Source organism: Furipterus horrens, unplaced genomic scaffold, assembly GCF_987537825.1.
Source record: "Furipterus horrens unplaced genomic scaffold, mFurHor1.1.pri manual_scaffold_17, whole genome shotgun sequence".
Lineage (NCBI taxonomy): Eukaryota > Metazoa > Chordata > Mammalia > Chiroptera > Furipteridae > Furipterus > Furipterus horrens.
Window position 1 is genome coordinate 50,791,467 of NW_028327187.1, and position 19,769 is coordinate 50,811,235.

A 19,769-nucleotide genomic window follows, 5' to 3' on the forward strand; every position below is an offset into this window, starting at 1 on the left:
AGAATTATGTACAAAGGGGTCCCAATTAGACTATCAGCTGATTTCTCAAAGGAGACTCTGCAGGCAAGAAGGGACTAGCAAGAAATATTCAAATTAATGAAAATGAAAAACCTACAGCCATGATTACTCTATCCAGTGAAGCTGTCATTCAAAATAGGACAGAGAAAGTGCTTCCAGGACAAAGTAAAACTGAAGGAGTTCATTAGATCCAAACCACTATTATATGAGATGTCAACGGGACTTGTTTAGAAGAAGGAGGATCAGAACTATGAACATTAAAATGAAAACTGTATCACAACAACCAACAGCAGAAGATAGGGAATTGAAACAAAGGCAAACTAAGTTAGACAATGAGAGGGGAAAAAGAATTATAGGTACAGGGAACATATTGGGGGGAGGTCAGAGGGGATGAGGAAGGGGGAAAAGGGAGGGAGATGATACAGGAATTAAGAAGCATAGTAGGAGGGAGTGGAGTAGACAGGAAGATGTTGAGAAGAACTATATGCACAACCAATGGGCATGGACTAAGGGTGGGGGCAACTGGAGGGAGAGGGTGAGCAAGGGAGAAAGAAATTGGGACAACTGTAACAGCATAATCAATAAAACATTTTTAAAAAAGATTGGAGAAAATGCAAATATGTAATACAAAAGCAGGAGATAACTTAGGTTTCTAGGGAATGACATGAAGCAATAGAGTGCCTGAAAAATGACCAACTTAAAATATGCAATTTCCAAAATGGCTGATTCTTTCCTCAGAGTGGAGAATAAAAAGGGATAAATGAGAAAAAGACAGAGGGGGTCCTGCTAAGGAAACTAGGGTGTAGTTCCTATGTTGGTGCAGACTCTTTAGGGAACTACAGGATGATGAAACTCAGAGCGCTCTCTGAGAGTGCTGTGTCAGCTCAGGTGAAGAGGCTTTTGAGCCTGGCTGGAGTACAGCACTGAGATGCTTTGCGAATGGCAGGTATCTGAGGTGGAAAAATAAAACAGTGAGATTGAAAGCCTGAGGGACCCTGCATATGAAGTCATCCATGTCCCCAGCTAATAGTGCCTCTGTTAGCCTGGCTGAGTTTCTTGAGGACACTCAAACAGGTGTGCAATAGTATGTAAAAGGTCACATTTCTAAAAACTTACCATGAGGCAGGGGAAAAGAATTTGCCCTTGTGCTGATGCTAGAGATGTTATTTCAGAAGGCAGCAGAGAAGCTAGTGATAGGAAGAGAGTACATCATGCAACCTTCAAACAAGACATAACTAGAGCTGCCCTCACTGAAATGCTTCAGTGGAAGTTTAGACTGTCTGAAAGACAAGTGTAGCCTTCCAACTTCCTGTAGCTAATAAAAGATAAATGGAGAGAGGAGTGTGAGGCTCCCTGGATTAGGCAATAGGAGGATCCCAAAACATCTGATCTGGCTGCTGAGATTACCAGCAGGACCTTGGTGGACATCTAGATGTAGACCAGGCTCAGAAGAAAATTCCCAGTGGTGTTGGCCTTGGGGTATTGAATGCTAAGTGGCAGATGTGTGGCTCAGCCATATAGGAGGGTTCATTGAGACTGATTCCTTAGATGTCTGCCAAGCAAAACCACCACTAGTCTTTTTGTTGTGAACACAGCCTTGTGCATGCTGAATACAGCAGCAAGGAGGGGCTATCCCCTCATGATTCCAATGCTATGCCAACCTCCCCATCTCTGTAGATGGAAACGATCCCAGGAAGCCATATTGAAAATCTGTGGCATACAGCCACTTCTAAAGGATCAGGACATATAATGAGGCAAGACCAGTTGAATTTCTATATTACCCTGACTAACATGAAGAAGTCAAAGAACATTCCACTGCCCAAGAACTGGCAACACAGCAGCATTAGAAGATAAGGATAATCTAGTAGGCTGATATAGAAAGATAAAACAGCACCCCCTGCTCTCTTTCCCCCTACCCACAACTGGCCTGGGCTCAAGAACAAATCCTTGTTGCCTTTGAAGTGACTACTTTTCATGTGATAATTTCTCAGAACTAAAGGATCCTGCCCAGAACACCTTTGCTCAGACTTGAAAGAAACAGAAGGGTAGGGGAACAAGTACTCAAAGAAAAATAGCCCTGTGAATGGGCCAGGGTGATAGTGAGGGTGGGTTGGTGGTGACTTTTGCTATTTTTACCTGGGTTCACCTCTTCTGCCCTGAAATTTTAAAGGAAGAGATTTTTTTTGATAAGGGCACTGCTCCATCATCACTAAGTTTAGGTAATAAGAATTCCCTAGGTCATCTTTCTGTTTTACTTCTATTTTAAAACTTTCGATAAAGGGAAGAAGACCAATATCGTTGATTCTATGCTTCGGATGTTGGAGCAATATTCTAGCAACTTGGAAGATTTGATCTGGGAGTGGACTAAAGAGCTGGAAATTGAAAAACAGAAAATGGAAAAGCTTCTAACACAGATGCTACCACCGTATGTGTGAATATCTGAGAAGTGTGAATCCTTGCAACAGTGTGTTCTATTAAAAACAGGGGAAAAAAAAGCCATCAATAACTGCTATCTCTCTCTCTCTGTCCTGTACCCTCTCTACTCCCAATAGGTTTGAGTCACAACTTCAAATAAAAGAAGAATTGGAAATCAAAGGAGCAGAGTACACTTCCTAATTTTATACTACCTGTAGGCCATACTGGTCATTTAAGTTTTTGGTGCCTCGGTTTTTCTATGCATCATTTCATGACTTCACCTGGTAGATGACCAATTAAAAGGAAGCAGTTCTTTGAACTCCTAGAGGAAAGTTGTAGGGTTGTTTTTCTAGGTTTTTCCTCCCTTAGTTGAAAGCTTTATCTGTTACTACAATTTCCAAATTTTCCAAGTCACCTTATTCTGTTGTAACATGATCTTCTAAGAGATCATTGAGGAGACTAGTCTTTCCAAAACAACCACCTGGGGACATTTCCCAAGGGCATGGGGTGCTGAGAAAGAAGGATAGAGATCTGAAAAAACTCCACAAAGGCACAGAGCAGTGCTGTCTGTTCATTGCTGTATTCCAGCACCTAGCACAGTGCTTGGCACATTGGAAGCACTTAATATATATTTGTAGAGTAAGTGAAAGAATTAATGTTTTCATCCAGGTGGTATTTTCTCCTTTATCATTTACTTAGCAGTAATTTTTTGAGAAATTGGGTTCTAGCAGATGTGAGTGTGACATAGAGGGAGGCCTGTGTCCTCTGACCAATTGCCGTGTCTGCTTTTCAGATCAGTTGCTGAATCCCTCAAAAAGGGCCACATGGTTAAACCTGAAGGTTTTAACATGGTCACCTTATACTTCAGCGACACTGTGGGCTTCACCACCATCTCTGCCATGAGTGACCCCATTGAGGTGGTAGATCTTCTCAATGACCTTTACTCACTTTTTGATGCCATCATTGGAAGTCGTGATGTCTATAAGGTAAGTTATTTAGCACAAACATATATCCCAGAGATAAATTTTTATATGAAGCTTGTCTGTGTGTACCTCAAAATTGAAACATGCAATTTTATGATGTTATTATTTAAAAATTAAAATTTAAGTAGAAAATTTTAAAATTTCCATTAGTATCCTATAGAAAATGAAAGCCAGATAGAATGCATATAATTTCACACTTTGCAAAATAACAGTCAACCCAACAAGAAATTGCTGGTGAGATTTCCTTTAAGTTGTTTTCTAGAACTGGAACTAAGAAGTTAGGTCTAAAAGTGTTATCACACTTCAGTGGCTGACTACACACAGTGTAGGCAGTAGTATTCTAGGCACTGAAGAGGATATATAGAAGTATTGGTGTTTTGCCTGTAGCTGGTGACTGCTACAGAGTTCATCTTGGTCAAGTTTGTGTAGAAATACATGGTGTCAAATTTTGGTTTCTCCTTTAGGTACCGTTTTTATACAGGAGGGAATCATAGCTTACTCACGTTGAAGAACTATTAAACCTGAGGCTCTTAAAGATTGTTACAGGGTAACCAAAAGCCTACCGATTGGTCTGGGGTCTGGGAAGAGGTTAATTGTGAGGTTGCAACCCCCTGCTCCAACCTTCCCCCACCCCTCCAGCTTGTTAATTTCTACTCTTTCTATTAATGTTTGCAGAAGATGAGTAGAAAATAGATTACTGCATTCACTCATTTTGGTGTGATGCTTCCTTACCCTTGATTTTATGTTACCATTTTTTGTGAATTTTGTTAATTTATAAGACACCATTTTTATAACTATTTTGTATTTCAATTATGTGTTTCATAACCTATAAAATGTAAGGTCTAGGTAAGAGGCTTACACTTTAAAAAAATTAATCTTTACTGTATTTATTTTCCATTACCATTTAGTCTCCTTATATATAACCCTTGTCCCAGCAATCACCATACTCTTGTTCATGTCCATGAGCCCTTTTTCCTTTTTGCTCAACCCCTCCACCCCCTAACCTCTCCGCCCCCCTACTAGCTGTCATCTGCTCTCCATCTATGAGTCTGTCTCTGTTTTTCTTGTTAGTTCAGTTTGTTCATTAGATTCCACATATAAGTGAAATCACATGGTATTTGTCTTTCTAGGACTGGCTTATTTCACTTAGCATAATGTTCTCCAGGTCCATTCATACTGTCACAAAAGGTAAAATTTTTTCTTTTTCTTTTTTATGGCCCAGTAGAATTTCATTGTGTAAATGTCCCATAGTTGTTTTATCCACTCATCTATTGATGGATACTGTTTCCATATCCTGGTGATTGTAAATAATGCTGCAATGAACATAGGGGTGCTGATGTTCTTTTGAATTAGTGTGTTGGGTTCCTTTGGATATATTCCAAGAATTGAGATAACTGGGTCAAAGGCAGATCCATTTTTAATTCTTTGAGGTATCTCCATACTGCTTTCCAAAGTGGCTGCACCAGCCTGCATTTCCACCAAGAGTGCAAAACGGTTCCTCTTTCTTCACACCTTCACCAATACTTGTTGTTTGTTGACTTATTGATAATAGCCATTCTGCGGTATCTCATGACTTTAATCTGCATTTTTCTGATGACTAGTGACTTTGAGCCTCTTTTGATATGCCTATTGGCCATCTGTATGTCCTCTTTGGAGAAACGTCTATTTAGGGTGTTTGCACATTTTTAAATTGGGTTGTTTAGCCATGGCTGCTGTGGCTCAGTGGACTGAGCATTCGCCTGCAAGCCAAGTGTCACTGGTTCGATTCCCAGTCAGGGCACATGACTAGGTTGCATGTCAGGTCCCCAGTGGGGGGCGTGAGTGAGAGGCAACCACACAGTGATGTTTCTCTCCCTCTCTTTCTCCTTTTCCCTCTTTCTAAAAATAAATAATAAACAAACAAGCAACCCAATTAATTTTTAAAAATTGGGTTGTTTATTTTTTGGTGTTGAGTTTTGTAAGTACTTTATAAAATTTCAATATTAACCCCTTATCAGATGTATCAGTGAATATGTTCCCTCATTCTATGGGTTGTTTTTTTATTTTGTTGATGTTTTCCTTTTTGTACAAAAACTTTTAAATTTGATGTAGGCCCATTTGTTTATTTTTCCTTTTGTTTTCCTTGCCTGGAGAGGTATATCCGATTTTAAAAAAATTCTATGAGCAATATCTGAGATTTTGCTGCCTATATTTTCTTCTAGGATTTTTATGGTTTCAGGTCTAACATTTAAGTCTTTGATTCATTTTGAATTTATTCTTGTGTGTGGTGTAAGAAGGTGGTCTTGTTTCACTTTTCTGGCCATATCTGCCTAATTTTCCCAACACCATTTATGGAATAAACTATCTTTAGCCTATTGGATGTTCCCTCTGTTGAATATTAATTGACTAAAAAGTGTGTGTTTTGTTTCTGGGCTCTCTATTATGTTCTTTTGATCTATGTGTCTGTTTTTAAGCCAGTACCAGGCTGTTTTGATTACTATGGCCTTGTAGTATAGTTTGATATTAGGTAGCGTGATTCCTCCAACTTTATTCTTCTTTCTCAGGATTGCTCTTGCTATGTGGGGCCACTTGTGGTTCCATAAAATTTTTGAAATATTTGTTCCAGTTTTGTGAAATATGTCATTGGAATCTTAATAAGAATTGCATGGAATCTATAGGTTACTTTGGGTAGCATTGACATTTTAATGATGTTAATTCTTCCTATCCATGAACAGAGTCTGTGCATCCGTTATTGTATCTTCTTCAATTTATTTCTTCAGTGTCTTATAATTTTTATGTATAGGTCTTTTACATCCTTGGTTAGGTGTATTCCTAAGTTTTTTATACTTTTTGAAGCAATTGTGAATGGGATTGTGTTCTTAATTTCCCTTTCTGTTAGTTCATTATTGGTGTATAAAAATGCAACTGATCTGGATATTAATTTTGTATCCTGACAATTTGCTGAATTCATTTATCAGTTCTAGTAGTTTATTGGTGGAATCTTTAGGGTTCTCTATGTAGAGTATCATGTCATCTGCAAATAAAGACAGTTTTACTTCTACCTTTCCAATTTTGATGCCTTTTGTTTCTTCTTTTTTGATTGCTGTGGCTAGGACTTCCAGTACTGTGCTGAATAAGAAAAGTGAAAGTGGACATCCCTGTTTTGTTCCTGATCTTAAGGGGGACGCTCACAGTTTTTGCCCAATGAGTATGATGCTAGCAGTGTGTTAGTCATATATGGCCTTTATTATGTGTAGGTATAATCCCGTATTCCCAGTTTGCTGAGTTCTTATCAAGAATGGGAGATGGATTTTATCAAGTGCTTTTACTAGGCTTTATCTTCTGCATCTAGTGATATAATAATATGGTTTTCATCCTTCATTTTGTGGTGAATCACATTTATTTATTTATTTTTTAATTTTTGATTTATTGTTTTTCTGTTACAGTTGTCCGACTTTTCCCTCCATTGTTCCCCCCTACCCAGGCCACCACTTCTCCCACAGTCAATCCCCACCTCATTGTACGTGCCCATGGGTTATTTATATTTGTTCATTTACTAAATCCTTCCCTTATGTCCCTTATTTCCCTTCCCCACATTCCCATGATAACTGTGAGTCTGTTCCTTGCTTACATGCTTCTGGTTCAGTTTTTCTCATTTGTTTGTGTTGTTTGTTAGTTTCCTGTATTAGGTGATCTCATATGGTATTTTTCTTTCATTGCCTGACTTATTTCGCTAAGCATAATTCTCTCTAGTTCCATCCATGTTATCACAAATGGTAGGAGTTCCCTCTTTTTTCCTGCTGCATAGTATTCCATTGTGTAAATGTACCACAGTTTTTTGACCCACTCATCTACTGATGGGCACTTAGGCTGTTTCTAGCACTTCACTATTAAAAATAGTGCTGCTGTGAAGATAGGGAAGCATAAGTTCTTTTGAATTAGGGTTTCAGGATTCTTCAGGTATAAATCCTAACAATGGAATTGCTGGTTCAAAAGGCAGCTCCATTTTTAGTTTTTTGAGGTAATTCCATAGTGTTTTCCATAGTGGCTGCACCAGTCTGCATTCCCAGTAAGAGTGCAGTAGGGTTCCCATTTCTCCACATCCTCATCACCACTTGTTATTTGTTGATTGCCTAATGATGGTCATTCTGACTGGTGTAAAGTGGTATCTCATTGTGGTTTTTATTTGCATCTCTCTGACGGCTAGTGATGTTGAGCACCCTTTCATATGTCTATGGACCCTCCGTATGTCCTCCTTGGAGAAGTGTTTGTTCAGGTCCTTTGCCCATTTTTAGATTGGGCTGTCTGTCTTCTTTGTTAAGATGTGTAAGTTCTTTATATATTTTGGAGATCAATCCCTTGCCTGAGGTATCACTGGTAAATGTTTTTTCCCATGTGGTTGGTTCCCTTTTCATCTTGCTGATGTTTTCTTTTGCTGAGCAGAAACTGTTTAGTTTGAGGTAGTCCCATCTGTTTATTTTTTCATTTATTTCCTTTGCCTAAGGAGATGTATCAGTGAAAATATTGTTATGTGAGATATGTGAAATTTTCCTGACTATGATTTTGTCTAGGACTTTTATGGTGTCACGGATTATATTTAAGTCTTTGATCCATCTTGAATTTATTCTGGTGTGTGGTGTAAGTTGGTGGTCTAGTTTCATTTTTTTGCATGTCCCTGTTCAGTTCTCCCAGCACCATTTGTTGAAGAGGCTCTTCTCACTTCATTTTATGTTCCTTCTTCCTTTAACAAAGATTAGTTGATTGTATAGTCCTGGATTTATTTCTGGACTCTCTATTCTGTTCCATTGATCTATATGTCTGTTCTTATGCCAGTACCAGACTGTTTTTATCACAGTGGCTTTGTAGTATTGTTTGATATCTGGTATTGTGATTCCTCCTGCTGTGTTCTTCTGTCTCAAGATTGCTTTGGCTATTTGGGGTCTTTTTTGGTTCAATATGAATTTTTTGGAGTATTTGTTCAAGGTCAGTAAAATATCTCATTGGTATTTTAAAAAGGATTGCATCGAATCTGTAAATTGCTCTGGGTAGTATGGCCATTTTGATGATGTTGATTCTTCCCACCCAAGAACATGGTATTTGCTTCCATTTATTTGTATCTTCCTTAATTTCTTTCTTCAATGTTACATAATTTTCAGAGTACAGATCTTTTATCTCTTTGGTTAAGTTTATTCCTAGGTACTTTATTTTTCTTGTTGCTATAGTAAATGGTTTTCTTTTTTTTTGTCTCTGTCTCTGATATTTTATTGTTGGTGTACAGAAATGCCTTAGATTTCTGTATATTTATTTTGTACCCTGCTATTTTGCCAAATTTACTTATTATATTTAGTAGTCTTTTAGTGGAGTTTATAGGGTTTTCTAGGTGTACTATCATGTCATCAGCATATAATGATAGTTTTACTTCTTTCCCAATTTGGATGCCTTTTATTTTATTTTATGTTTTGTCTGATTGCTGTGGCTAGGACTTCCAACGCTATGTTGAATAGGAGTGGAGAGAGTGGACAGCCTTGTCTAGTTCCTGATTTCAGGGGGAATGCTTTAAGTATTTGTTCAGTGAGTATGATGTTGGCTTCAGGCTTCTCATATATAGCCTGAATTATGATAAGGTATGCTCCCTATATTCCCATTTTGCTGAGTGTTTTCATCATAAATGGGTGTTGTACATTATCAAATGCTTTTTCTGCATCTATTGATATGACCATGTGATTTTTGTCTTTTATTCTCTTTAGGTGCTTTATTTTTTTTAATTATTTTATTTATTTATTTTTTATTTTTTAATGTATTTTATTGATTATATTGTTACAATAGTTCTAATTTTTCCCCCTTCACTCCCTCCACCCAGCATCTCCCTCCCCCAGCAATACCCCCCAAATCCATACCCATGGCTTGTAAAAAATAACTATCCTTCCCTCTCAGATATTAAGACCCTTTGTAATCTTGTAGAGGACAATGGGCAAAGGTCTCAAGCTCCTCTAGCTGCTTCAAGCTGGACATGGTCATCATTCTACCTACCTTTCGCTCCAGAAATCCCTAATGATAGTGGGGGTGTGGAAGGGAGGGTGGCCTCCCCACATGGGGAAGGATCATGCAGACTCCAGGTCAGTTGGCTGTCTCTGGACAAAGGTGTGCTTGGTTTAATAGGCTGGCATCCTTGTTGTGTTCTGGGGGCAACAGATTTGGCAAAAAGGGTTAAAAGACATCATTCAATCCATAACTACTAGATGACAAAAGGCAGGGAATAATTTTTCAATATTCCACATTAGGGGAAAAAAAAAGAAAAAAAGGGCTTCTTTGTAAGAAGGTGTGCTAGGCACATCTCACCTGTCCAAAACCCGTTTGCCAATTATACTTAGTTTGGGCTGTGGGAAATAGTTTAGGTTTACCCCTCTCAAACCTCTGGGTCCCTTCTGTCCAAGCCATTAGGATAGAAAAGAGAAACCAGTTTTAAAGTGAAGCCCACAGACCACCCCATTCTTCACCAACCCAGCCATTTAGTTCAGCCAAACCGTTGAGTCTCAGGAGGCAGCGCTGCAGAGAGGATTAAGTGAGGCTTCTGCATACAGACAATCACTCAGGTAATGCGGTCATAGGCTTATGCCCTTTGAAAACAGAAAACACACGTTAATTTATGTAACATAACCCACATACAAGTCTCTAAATTTGTAAGATTGTCTTATTGGGAAGACATCCAGTTGCAAGGCACTTGCCATTCTACTGGCCTGCAACTTGAATATCTTTGACGATATCATAGACATGGTTTAACTTTCAAGTGAAACCATATTTTAAATGAAAAGAAACTTAAGATGGTTAGTTGCACTACTTTGTAGTCTACCACTGATCATTGTGATTTTCCTTGAATAATGATTTTTCTCCCTATGATTACCCTCCTTGTCTTTAAAGGGACTTCATTAAGTCCATTTTTAATTTATCCTGTTCATTTGCATAAACATAACAAGAGGAGCAAATGATCACTTATGAGCTTTAGTTCTGCTTTGCTGGAACTTACCCAAGGAACATTTAGGGTGACCCTCAGTCTGCTGTTCAGGGCACAGAAGCTGGGCCACATACCTGGAATTCATCCTTGCCTGTACACACCTGTTCTTTCCAAGGCTTTCTGGTTTTTCTTTGTGCCTTAAGGCCCTTCTAGCCATCTGTCAGGAAAACAACCTTCGTTCCTTCCATGGAAAGATTGCTGTGGACCGCACAACCAACCATGGTACCAGGCCTTTTATCTTGCGGGCTTTCATTACCTTTGAAAGTCATTCTCAGTTCCTCAGGGCTTTTTGGTAACAACCTGAGCCCAAGCATGTCTCCTTTAGGCTTGACATTCCAGTCAAAGACTTGGTCAAAAAAAAAGAAAAAGAAGGAACCTCTATTAACAACTCCTCTTATTAATTCTATGCAAAGAAAATTATGTCATTACTTACTTGTTTAGAATGCCAAACTCTGGAGGGATCAGATAGAGAGAAAAATAAACAATGCGAAGGAAAATCTTTGTCCTAGTATTCACTGAACTGGCATTTCCATTCTTCATATTTTCATTTTTCTCCCACTAAAAAAATTTTTTTTGTTTGTTTTTCCATTACTGGCGTCTCACTTTTTCCCCCTCTTGCTTCCCTGCACCCGGCCCCTCCCTTCCCCCACATTCAGTCCCCACTCAGTTGCCCATGTCCGTGCATCATTTATACATGTTCTTTGACTTGCCCCTTCCCCTTCTTACCCCCGCTCTCCCTCCCATCTCCCCCCTTGTTACTGTTAGTCTACTTCTTGTTTACATAGCTCTGGTTCAATTTTGCTCATTTGTTTGTGTTGTTCATTAGTTTCCTGTAATAGGTGACAACATAAGGTATTTTTCTTTCTTGCCTGGCTTATTTCGCTAAGCATAATTCTCTCTAGTTCCATCCATGTTGTTGCAAATGGTAGAAGTTCCTTCTTTCTTTCTGCTACATAGTACTCCATTGTGTAAATGTACCACAGTTTTTTGATCCACTCATCTACAGATGGGCATTTAGGTTGTTTCCAGCACTTGGCTATTGTAAATACTGCTGCTATGAACATAGGGGTGCATAGGTTCTTTTGAATTGGTGTTTCAGGATTTTTCAGATATAATCCTAGCAATGGAATTGCTGGTTCAAAAAGCAGTTCCATTTTTAGTTTTTTGAGGAAATTCCAAACTCTTTTCCATAGTGGCTGCACCAGTCTGCAATCCCACCAGCAATGCACCAGGGTTCCCATTTCTCCGCATCCTCTCCAGCACAAGTTGTTTGTTGATTTGTTGATGATGGCCATTCTGACTAGAGTGAGATGGTATCTCATTGTGGTTTTTATTTGCATCTCTCTGACGGCTACTGATGTTGAGCTTACTTTCATATGTCTATGGGCCCTGAGTACGTCCTCTTTGGAGAAGTGTTTGTTCAGGTCCTTTGCCCATTTTTTAATTCGGTTGTCTGTCTTCTTTGTATTGAGTCGTATAAGTTCTTTATATATTTTGGAGATCAATCCCTTGTCTGAGATGTCATTGGAGAATATATTTTCCCATATGGTTGGTTTCCTTTTCATCTTGCTGAATTTTCTTTAGCTTAGCAGAAACTTTTTAGTTTGATGTAGTTCCATTTGTTTATTCTTTCCTTTATTTCCCTTGCCTTAGGAGATATATCAGTAAAAATCTTGCTACATGGGATATCTGAAATTTTCCTGCCTATTTTTTCCTCTAGGACTTTTATAGTATCACGGCTTACATTTAAGTCTTTGATCCATTTTGAGTTTATTCTGGTATATGGTGTAAGTTGGTGGTCTAGTTTCATTTTTTTGCATGTCCCTGTCCAGTTCTCCCAACACTATTTGTTGAAGAGGCTCTTTTCACTCCATTTGATGTTCTTTCTCCCTTTGTCAAATATTAGTTGACCATATGAACCTGGGTTTATTTCTGGTCTCTCAATTCTGTTCCATTGACCTATATGTCTGTTCTTATGTGAGTACAAGACTGTTTTGATTACCGTGGTCTTGTAGTATGGTTTGATATCAGGTATTGTGATTCCTCCTACTGTGTTCTGCCTCAAAATTGCTGTGGCTATTCAGGCTCTTTTCTGGTTCCATATAAATTTTTGAAGTATTTGTTCTAGGTCTGTGAAATATGTTGCTGGTATTTTAGTAGGGATTGCATTGAATCTATATATTGCTTTGGGTAGTATGGACATTTTAATGATGTTGATTCTTCCCATCCATGAGCATGGGGTATGCTTCCATTTATTTGTATCTTCTTTAATTTCTTTCTTCAGTGTTATGTAGTTTTCTGAGTACAGCTCTTTTACCTCCTTGGTTAAGTTTATTCCTAGGTATTTTATTTTTCTTGTTGCTATGGTAAATGGGATTTTTCTTTCAGTTTCTATCTCTGAGTGTTTATTGCTGGTGTATAAAAATGTCTTCGATTTCTTAATATTGACTTTGTATCCTGCTATTTTGCCAAATTCACTTATTAGCTTGAGTAATTTTTTTGTGGAGCCTATAGGGTTTTCTATGTACACTATCATGTTGTCTGCAAATAATGACAGTTTGACTTCCTCTTTTCCAATTTGGATGCCTTTTATTTCTCTTTCTTGTCTGATTGTTGTGGCTAGAACTTCCAAGACTATGTTGAATAGGAGTGGAGAGAGCGGACATCCTTGTCTTGTTCCTGATCTCAGGGGGAATGCTGTCAGATTTTGTCCATTGAGTATGATGTTGGCTTCAGGTTTCTCGTATATGGCCTTTATTATGTTGAGGTATGCTCCCTCTATTCCCATTTTGCTGAGAGTTTTTATCTTAAATGGGTGTTGTTCTTTATCAGATGCTTGTTCTGCATCTATTGATATGATCATGTGGTTTTTGTCTTTCATTTTGTTTATGTGGTGTATTACGTTTATTGATTTGTGAATATTAAACCATCCTTGCATCCCTGGGATGAATCCCACTTGATCGTGTTGTATGATCTTTCTGATGTGTTGCTGGATCCGCTTTACCAATATTTTGTTGAGGATTTTAGCATCTATGTTCATCAGCGATATTGGCCTGTAGTTTTCTTTCTTTGTTGCATCTTGACCTTGTTTTGGAATTAGGGTTATACTAGCTTCATAGAACTAGTTTGGGCGTCTTTCCGCTTCTTGTAACTTTAGGAATAGTTTGAGGAGGATAGGAGTTAGTTCTTTCCTAAGTGTTTTGTAGAATTCACTTGTGAAGCCATCCGGTCCAGGGCTTTTGTGTGCTGGGAGTTTTTTGATTACTGCTTCAATTTCACTAGCTGCTATTGGTCTATTCAGTCTTTCTTCTTCTTCTTGATTCAGTCTGGGAAGACTATAGGTTTCCAGGTATTTGTCCATTTCCTCTAGGTTGTCAAATTTCTTGCCATACAGTTGTTTGTAATAATTTCTTACAATCCTTTGTATTTCTCTTGTACCAGTTGTGATTTCTCCTCTTTCATTTTTGATTTTATTTATTTGGATCCTCTCTACTTTTTTTCTTGATGAGCCTCGTTAAAGGTTTGTCAATTTTGTTTATCTTTTCAAAGAACCAGCTCCTACTTTGTTGATCTTTGGAATTGTTAGTTTAGTCTCTATGTCATTTAATTGTGCTCTGATCTTGATGGTTTCCTTCCTCCTACTCGCTCTGGGCTTTGCTTGCTGTTCTTCCTCTAGTTCTTGTAGCTGTAGGGTTAAATTTTTTATTAGAGATTCTTCTAGCTTTTTTAGGCAGGCCTGTATTGCTATGAACTTTCCTCTCAGGACTGCTTTCGCTGTATCCCATAGGTTTTGGGTTGTTGTGTGTTCATTATCATTATTTTCCAGAATCTTTTTGATTTCTTCCTTGATGTCATTGTTAACCCATTCATTATTTAATAGCATGTTATTCATTCTCCATGAGTTTGAATGTTTTTGAGTTTTTTCCTTGAGATTGATTTCCAATTTTAAGGCATTGTGATCTGAGAAGATGCTTGATATAATTTCAATTTTCTTGAATTTATTGAGGCTTGTTTTGTGTCCTACCATGTGGTCTATCTTTGAAAATGTCCCATGTGCATTTGAGAAGAATGTATATTTAGCTTCTTTGGGGTGAAAACTTCTATATATATCGACTAAGTCCATTTGATCTAGAGTGTTGTTCAGTGCCTCAATATCTTTGGTGTTTCTTTGCTTCGAAGATCTGTCCATTGTTGACAATGGGGTGTTAAAGTCCCCTACCATGAGTGTGTTTCTGTCTATATCTTTCTTGGAGTCTTTCAAAATTTTCCTTATATATTTGGGTGCTCCTAAGTTGGGTGCATATATATTTATAAGGGTTATATCTTCTTGGTGAATTTTTCCCTTAAGTATTATGAAATGCCCTGCTTTGTCTCTTTTTATGGACTTTGCTGTGAAATCTGTTTTGTCTAATATAAGTATTGCTACCCCAACTTTTTTTCATGTCTATTTGCTTGAAATACTTTTTTCCATCCCTTTACTTACAGTCTGGGTAGATCTTTTGTTCTAAGGTTGGTCTCTTGTAGACAGCATATCTGTGGTCATTCTTTCTAATCCATTCAGCTACCCTATGTCTTTTAATTGGAGCGTTTAATGCATTTACATTTCAGGTCATTACCGATAAATACATACTCATTGTCATTTTTCCCCTTTGTACTCGGGTTCTTCTCTGTCTCTCTCTTTTTCTTTATCTTCTTAAAGCAGACCTTTTAGCATGTCTTCCATTGCTGGTTTGATGGAGATGTATTCTTTTAGCCTTCTTTTGTCTTGTAAGCTCCTTATTTCACCCTCCATTTTGAATGAGAGCTTTGCTGGGTAGAGTATTCTTGGTTGTAGGCCTGTGTTTTTCATTGCTTGGAATATTTTTTGCCATTCCCTTCTGGCTTGTAGTGTGTCTGTTGAGAAATCTGATGATAACCTTATTGGAGCTCACTTGTATGTTATTAGTTGTTTCTCTCTTGCTGCTTTTAGGATTCTCTCTTTGTCTCTGAATGTTGCCATTTTAATTATGATGTGTCTTGAGGTGGGCCTGTTGGGGTTCATCTTCATTGGGACCCTCTGTGCTTCCTGGACTTGAGTGACTCTTTCTCTCCACATGTTAGGGAAGTTTTCTTTCATTAGTTTTTTAATGAGGTTTTCTATCCCTTGCTCTTTTTCTTCTCCTTCTGGAATTCCTATGATATGGATATTATTACGTTTCATGTTGTCCTGCAGCTGTCTTAGAACCTCTTCAGTCTTGTTCAGTCTTTTTTCATTTTGTTGCACTGTCTGGGAGATTTTGTGTACATTGTTCTCCATCTCACTGATCCGATCTTCTGCTTCCTCTAGCCTGCTTTTAATTCCTTCTACTGTGTTCTTCAATTCAGAGATCGTATTCTTCATTTCCTCCTGGCTCTTATTGATAGCTTCTATGTCTTTTTTCATGCTCATGTAATTCTCTGTAAGTTCCTTATATTTTTTCTGGAGTTCCTTGTAGTTTCCCTGGAGTTCTTTGTAGTTTCCACTGAGCTCATTCAGCTTCTCCATAATCCAACTGTTGAATTCCTTATCTGATATTTTGCTCCCCTCTATTTCATTTAGCACTCTCTCTGGGGATTCTAGCTTGCCTTTTGATGGGGGATTGTTTCTCTGTCTCCCCATTTTTGTAATTCCTATTGTTTGTTGGTGCTTCTTAGAATGATCTGCACTTCCTGGATCTGTCCTCTGGTAGCGTCAGAGCATGTACCAGACTGGCCCTAGGCAGCCAATTGGAGACCTCCAGGGATCTAATGCCTTTCTCTGTCTTCTTTAGTTGTTAATCTACTCAATCTGTGATGAGCCTTCAGGCTTAAGGACCATGGGTGTGGCAGCTTAATTCCTGTAGGGAGGGCTTTTATTTCCCCTTAGTCTCATGCCACTTGGAGGGGAATGGTCTGTCTGCTGTACTGGGGCTGAGTCAGCACTGGCTGGTCTCGGTAGGAGGTTAGTGTAGCATCCACTTACTCCTCTGCCATCTTGGATCTCCGTCTGTGTTGTCCTTGATGTTATTTATTTAATCTGTCTGGTTGTATTTCAGCTACTCTTTGGTGGGTCTTTTTCTCTGGTTAGTTGATTGAGAGTCACTCTGCCTACCTTGTCTTGAGATCTTTTCTGGAGGTGCTGCTAAAACACAATCACACAACCCAGACAAGAAACTCACACCCTCCATTATCTCCCCCAACTACAATCTCAGCATACATTGCAAATGAGCCCGTATTAACATACTTGTGGAGATATTGGGACTCTTATTTCGTAGCAGAAACAGATAGGAGTTGTTTTAAATGAAGGAAGGGTAATTTTTGAGCGGGAGGTTGATAGAGTAATAATATTAGCAATTGGGATCAAGGTTATGTAATACAGCAATTAACATTTACACAGTATGTTTGAAAAGGAGGACAGGGTTACAGTGTGGAGTGAGAAAGTGGAAGTGTATAGTATTAGGATTATATAATTGATATATGCTATATGTTTAGCATGGAAGGAAAGATAGACACAACAGACATCCAGGCAGACAGACAGCCAGAAACTGAAGCAGAGGGCTTAGGAGGTTAGAAGGTAGGAAACAGATTGAGAAAGATTTTTTTCAAGAATAAAAATACAGAGTAGAAAATAGCAAGACAGGAAGGGAGAGAGGAAAGAGAGAGAGAAAGTAGAGAAGAGAAGTGTAGGAGAGAGAACGAAAGAAGAAAGGGAGGGAGAAGAGGGGGACTGGATTAAACTTTTTAAAATATATTATTTAAAAAAATAGGAGATTAAAACATGAAATAAAATTGCAAGATAGGGAGAATATAGAGAAAGAGGAATAAGAGATGGGAAAGCAAGAGGATGGGGGAGGGAAAATACACAGAGAAGGGAAGGAAATGAAGAGGCAGAGGAGATATTAGGGAGGGAAAGATTGAAATTGAAGAGTTGACAAAAGATAGGATGAAAGAAAGAAATACAAGAGGGAGAGAAAGAAGTGAGGGGATGGGGTGGAAAGAGAGAAGGGTTAAGGGGAGGGTGAAGGGGGAGGGGATTAAACTGGAATTAAAATTTAAATATTAAAAGATTAGAATATAAAGTGGAATAGGGAGAGAGAAAGAGAGAGGGAATATTTATAGGGAGAGAAGGAAAATAAGGGCAAGGGAGGAAAGAAAAATGAATATAGACTGAAGGGGGACAAAAGAAAGAAAGAAATTTAATAAAGTTGAAAGTGCTTAGCACAGAAAAAGGAGAGAAAGAGAAAGGAAATGGAGGGAGGACGAGGATAAGGGTGAGGGAAGGGGATTAGAAGAAGGGAATAGGAATGAAAGGGAGAGAACTTAAAATTTAAAAATTAAAAAAGAATAGTATGAAGGGGAGTCATGCTAAAAGGAGAGAAGGGAGGGAAGAGGAGGGGAGAAAAGGAGAGAGAATAATAAAGGATGGGAGGGGCAGTTAGAGAGAGAGTGAGAAATAAAAGAATGAGAGGATTTTAACTCAATTCAATTTTTAGGCACAGTCTCTGGGTATTTTTGGTTTGTTTGTTTTTTGTTTTTACTTCCTTCCTTCCTGAATTCACCCCTACTCAAAATTCCATGGTTTTCAAATCTTTTCTGGTTGGTTGGCTTGCTGTGGGAGGGTCCTGCTCGATTCTGGGATTACTAGTCTTTTATTCGTGGGCCTACCGCCGCTCTGCTGTGAGCTGCCTTTAGTTGTCCCCTCCTGAGGCACCCTCAGCCCTCCTCAGGCTTGTCCAGCTACTCCTTCCCACTGTTGGTCCAGCCTGTGCCTGCCAGCAATCCCTGCCCTGCCTCCAGTCGTGTCTCTATTCCCAGGCTACAGCTTCTGCTCTCTTCCCTGTCTATATGCCTGCGCACCCTACCTCTCTCCCTGTCTGAGGACCGTCCCTTTGTTCTGTAGGACTCTGTCACAGTCAGTCAAAGCGCCGGGCCCAGTGGCGCTCTCCTGCCCAGGACCTCTCCCCTAGTCTGGAGCTCTGCAGTGGCTTTTTCATGTGGACTCTTCTCCTTGCCCCCAAACTGTCTCTATTTTGAGCTACATCTTCCGCTGGCTTCCCTGTCTATAGGCCTGGGTGCTCTATCTCTCTTCCCACCCCAGCACCGTCCCTTTGTTCTGCAGTATTCTAGTGTGGTCGGTCAGCGCAGCTCTCTCCTACCCAGGAGCTCTCTGCCAGTCTGGAGCTCCACAGCAGCCTTTCCCTGCGGGCCCTTCTCCCCGCCCTAAAATTGTCTCCACTCCAGAATCACCGCCTCCACTCTCCTCCCTACTTACATGCCCTGCACACCCTATTTCTCTCCAAGCTCCAAACCCGCCTTTTGTTCTGTGAGATTCTACCACGATTGTTCAAAGCGCTGGGGGCATGCACCGTTCTCTTGCTCAGGAGCTCTCTCCCCCGGTCTGGAGTTCTGCAGCAGCTTTTCTGTGCGGTCCGTCTCCTTTCTAAAACTTCCCTCAGCTGGCTTTTCTAACATGCTCTTCACTCGCTGAATGATTCTTCTCCATTTTCTTTCCTCTCTTAGCAAGCTCTACTCACTAATTGTGGTTCTTCCCACATTTTCTGCAAAGCCCTGAGTTATGGTTTCCTTGTTCTCTGCACATTCTAACCTCTAATTCATTCTCAACCCACTGCAACCTGACTTTAATTTTCTACTATTATCTGATAATCTCTTCCATCTCTATCTGTTGCTTAGATATTGACATATATTGCTCAGGGTTTTGTCTTTCATCTGCAGTTTTCCTTTCCTTATATATGCTTCCAATTTTATGTCTATTACAATAGTCCCTCTCTATATCGTGGTTCACTTATCGTGGCCTCACTGTATTGCGGGATTTTTAAAAATATTATATTTAATTATCGCAGATTTTTTGCTGTATCACAGGATTTTGCAGTACTGTATACGTATGTTAAAGTTACATAAGTTTAAGAGTGTAGAATATGTTTAATAACATAAGTAGTGTTTATAAAAGTGTGGAAAAGATTAGTAAGGGAGTGGGAAAGGTTAATAAGAGACTGGGAATAATTTATAAGAGCATGGGGAGGGTTTATAAAGCCTTAAAATATATATAAATACTAAAATAAATGTAAGGTTCCTACTTCACGGATTTTCACCTATTGTGGGGTGAGGAGGGGTCTAGAATGTAATATCCACAATAAGTGAGGGAATACTGTATTTAACTACCACTTGTGTGCTGATGACTTCCAACTCCTACAAATTCAGCACATATCTTCTTTCTTAAGCTTTAGCCTTGTATATCAAACAGGCTGCTGACATTTCCACATAAATGTTCCCCACAGACCTCAGACTATACACATCCAAAACAAAATTATTTTCTTCCCATAAGAACTTCCTCTTCTTTCTGTTTT

At 39.0% G+C, this 19,769-nt stretch overlaps 1 protein-coding gene across 1 annotated transcript in view; it reads left to right on the forward strand.

Annotated features, from left to right (window-relative positions):
* GUCY2F (guanylate cyclase 2F, retinal) overlaps positions 1–19,769 on the forward strand; it is a 188,000-nt gene that overhangs the window by 141,326 nt on the left and 26,905 nt on the right. The window contains 2 exon segments of the mRNA XM_090264055.1: positions 2,269–2,443; positions 3,227–3,419. Coding sequence (XP_090120181.1) covers positions 2,269–2,443; positions 3,227–3,419 — 368 coding nt within the window.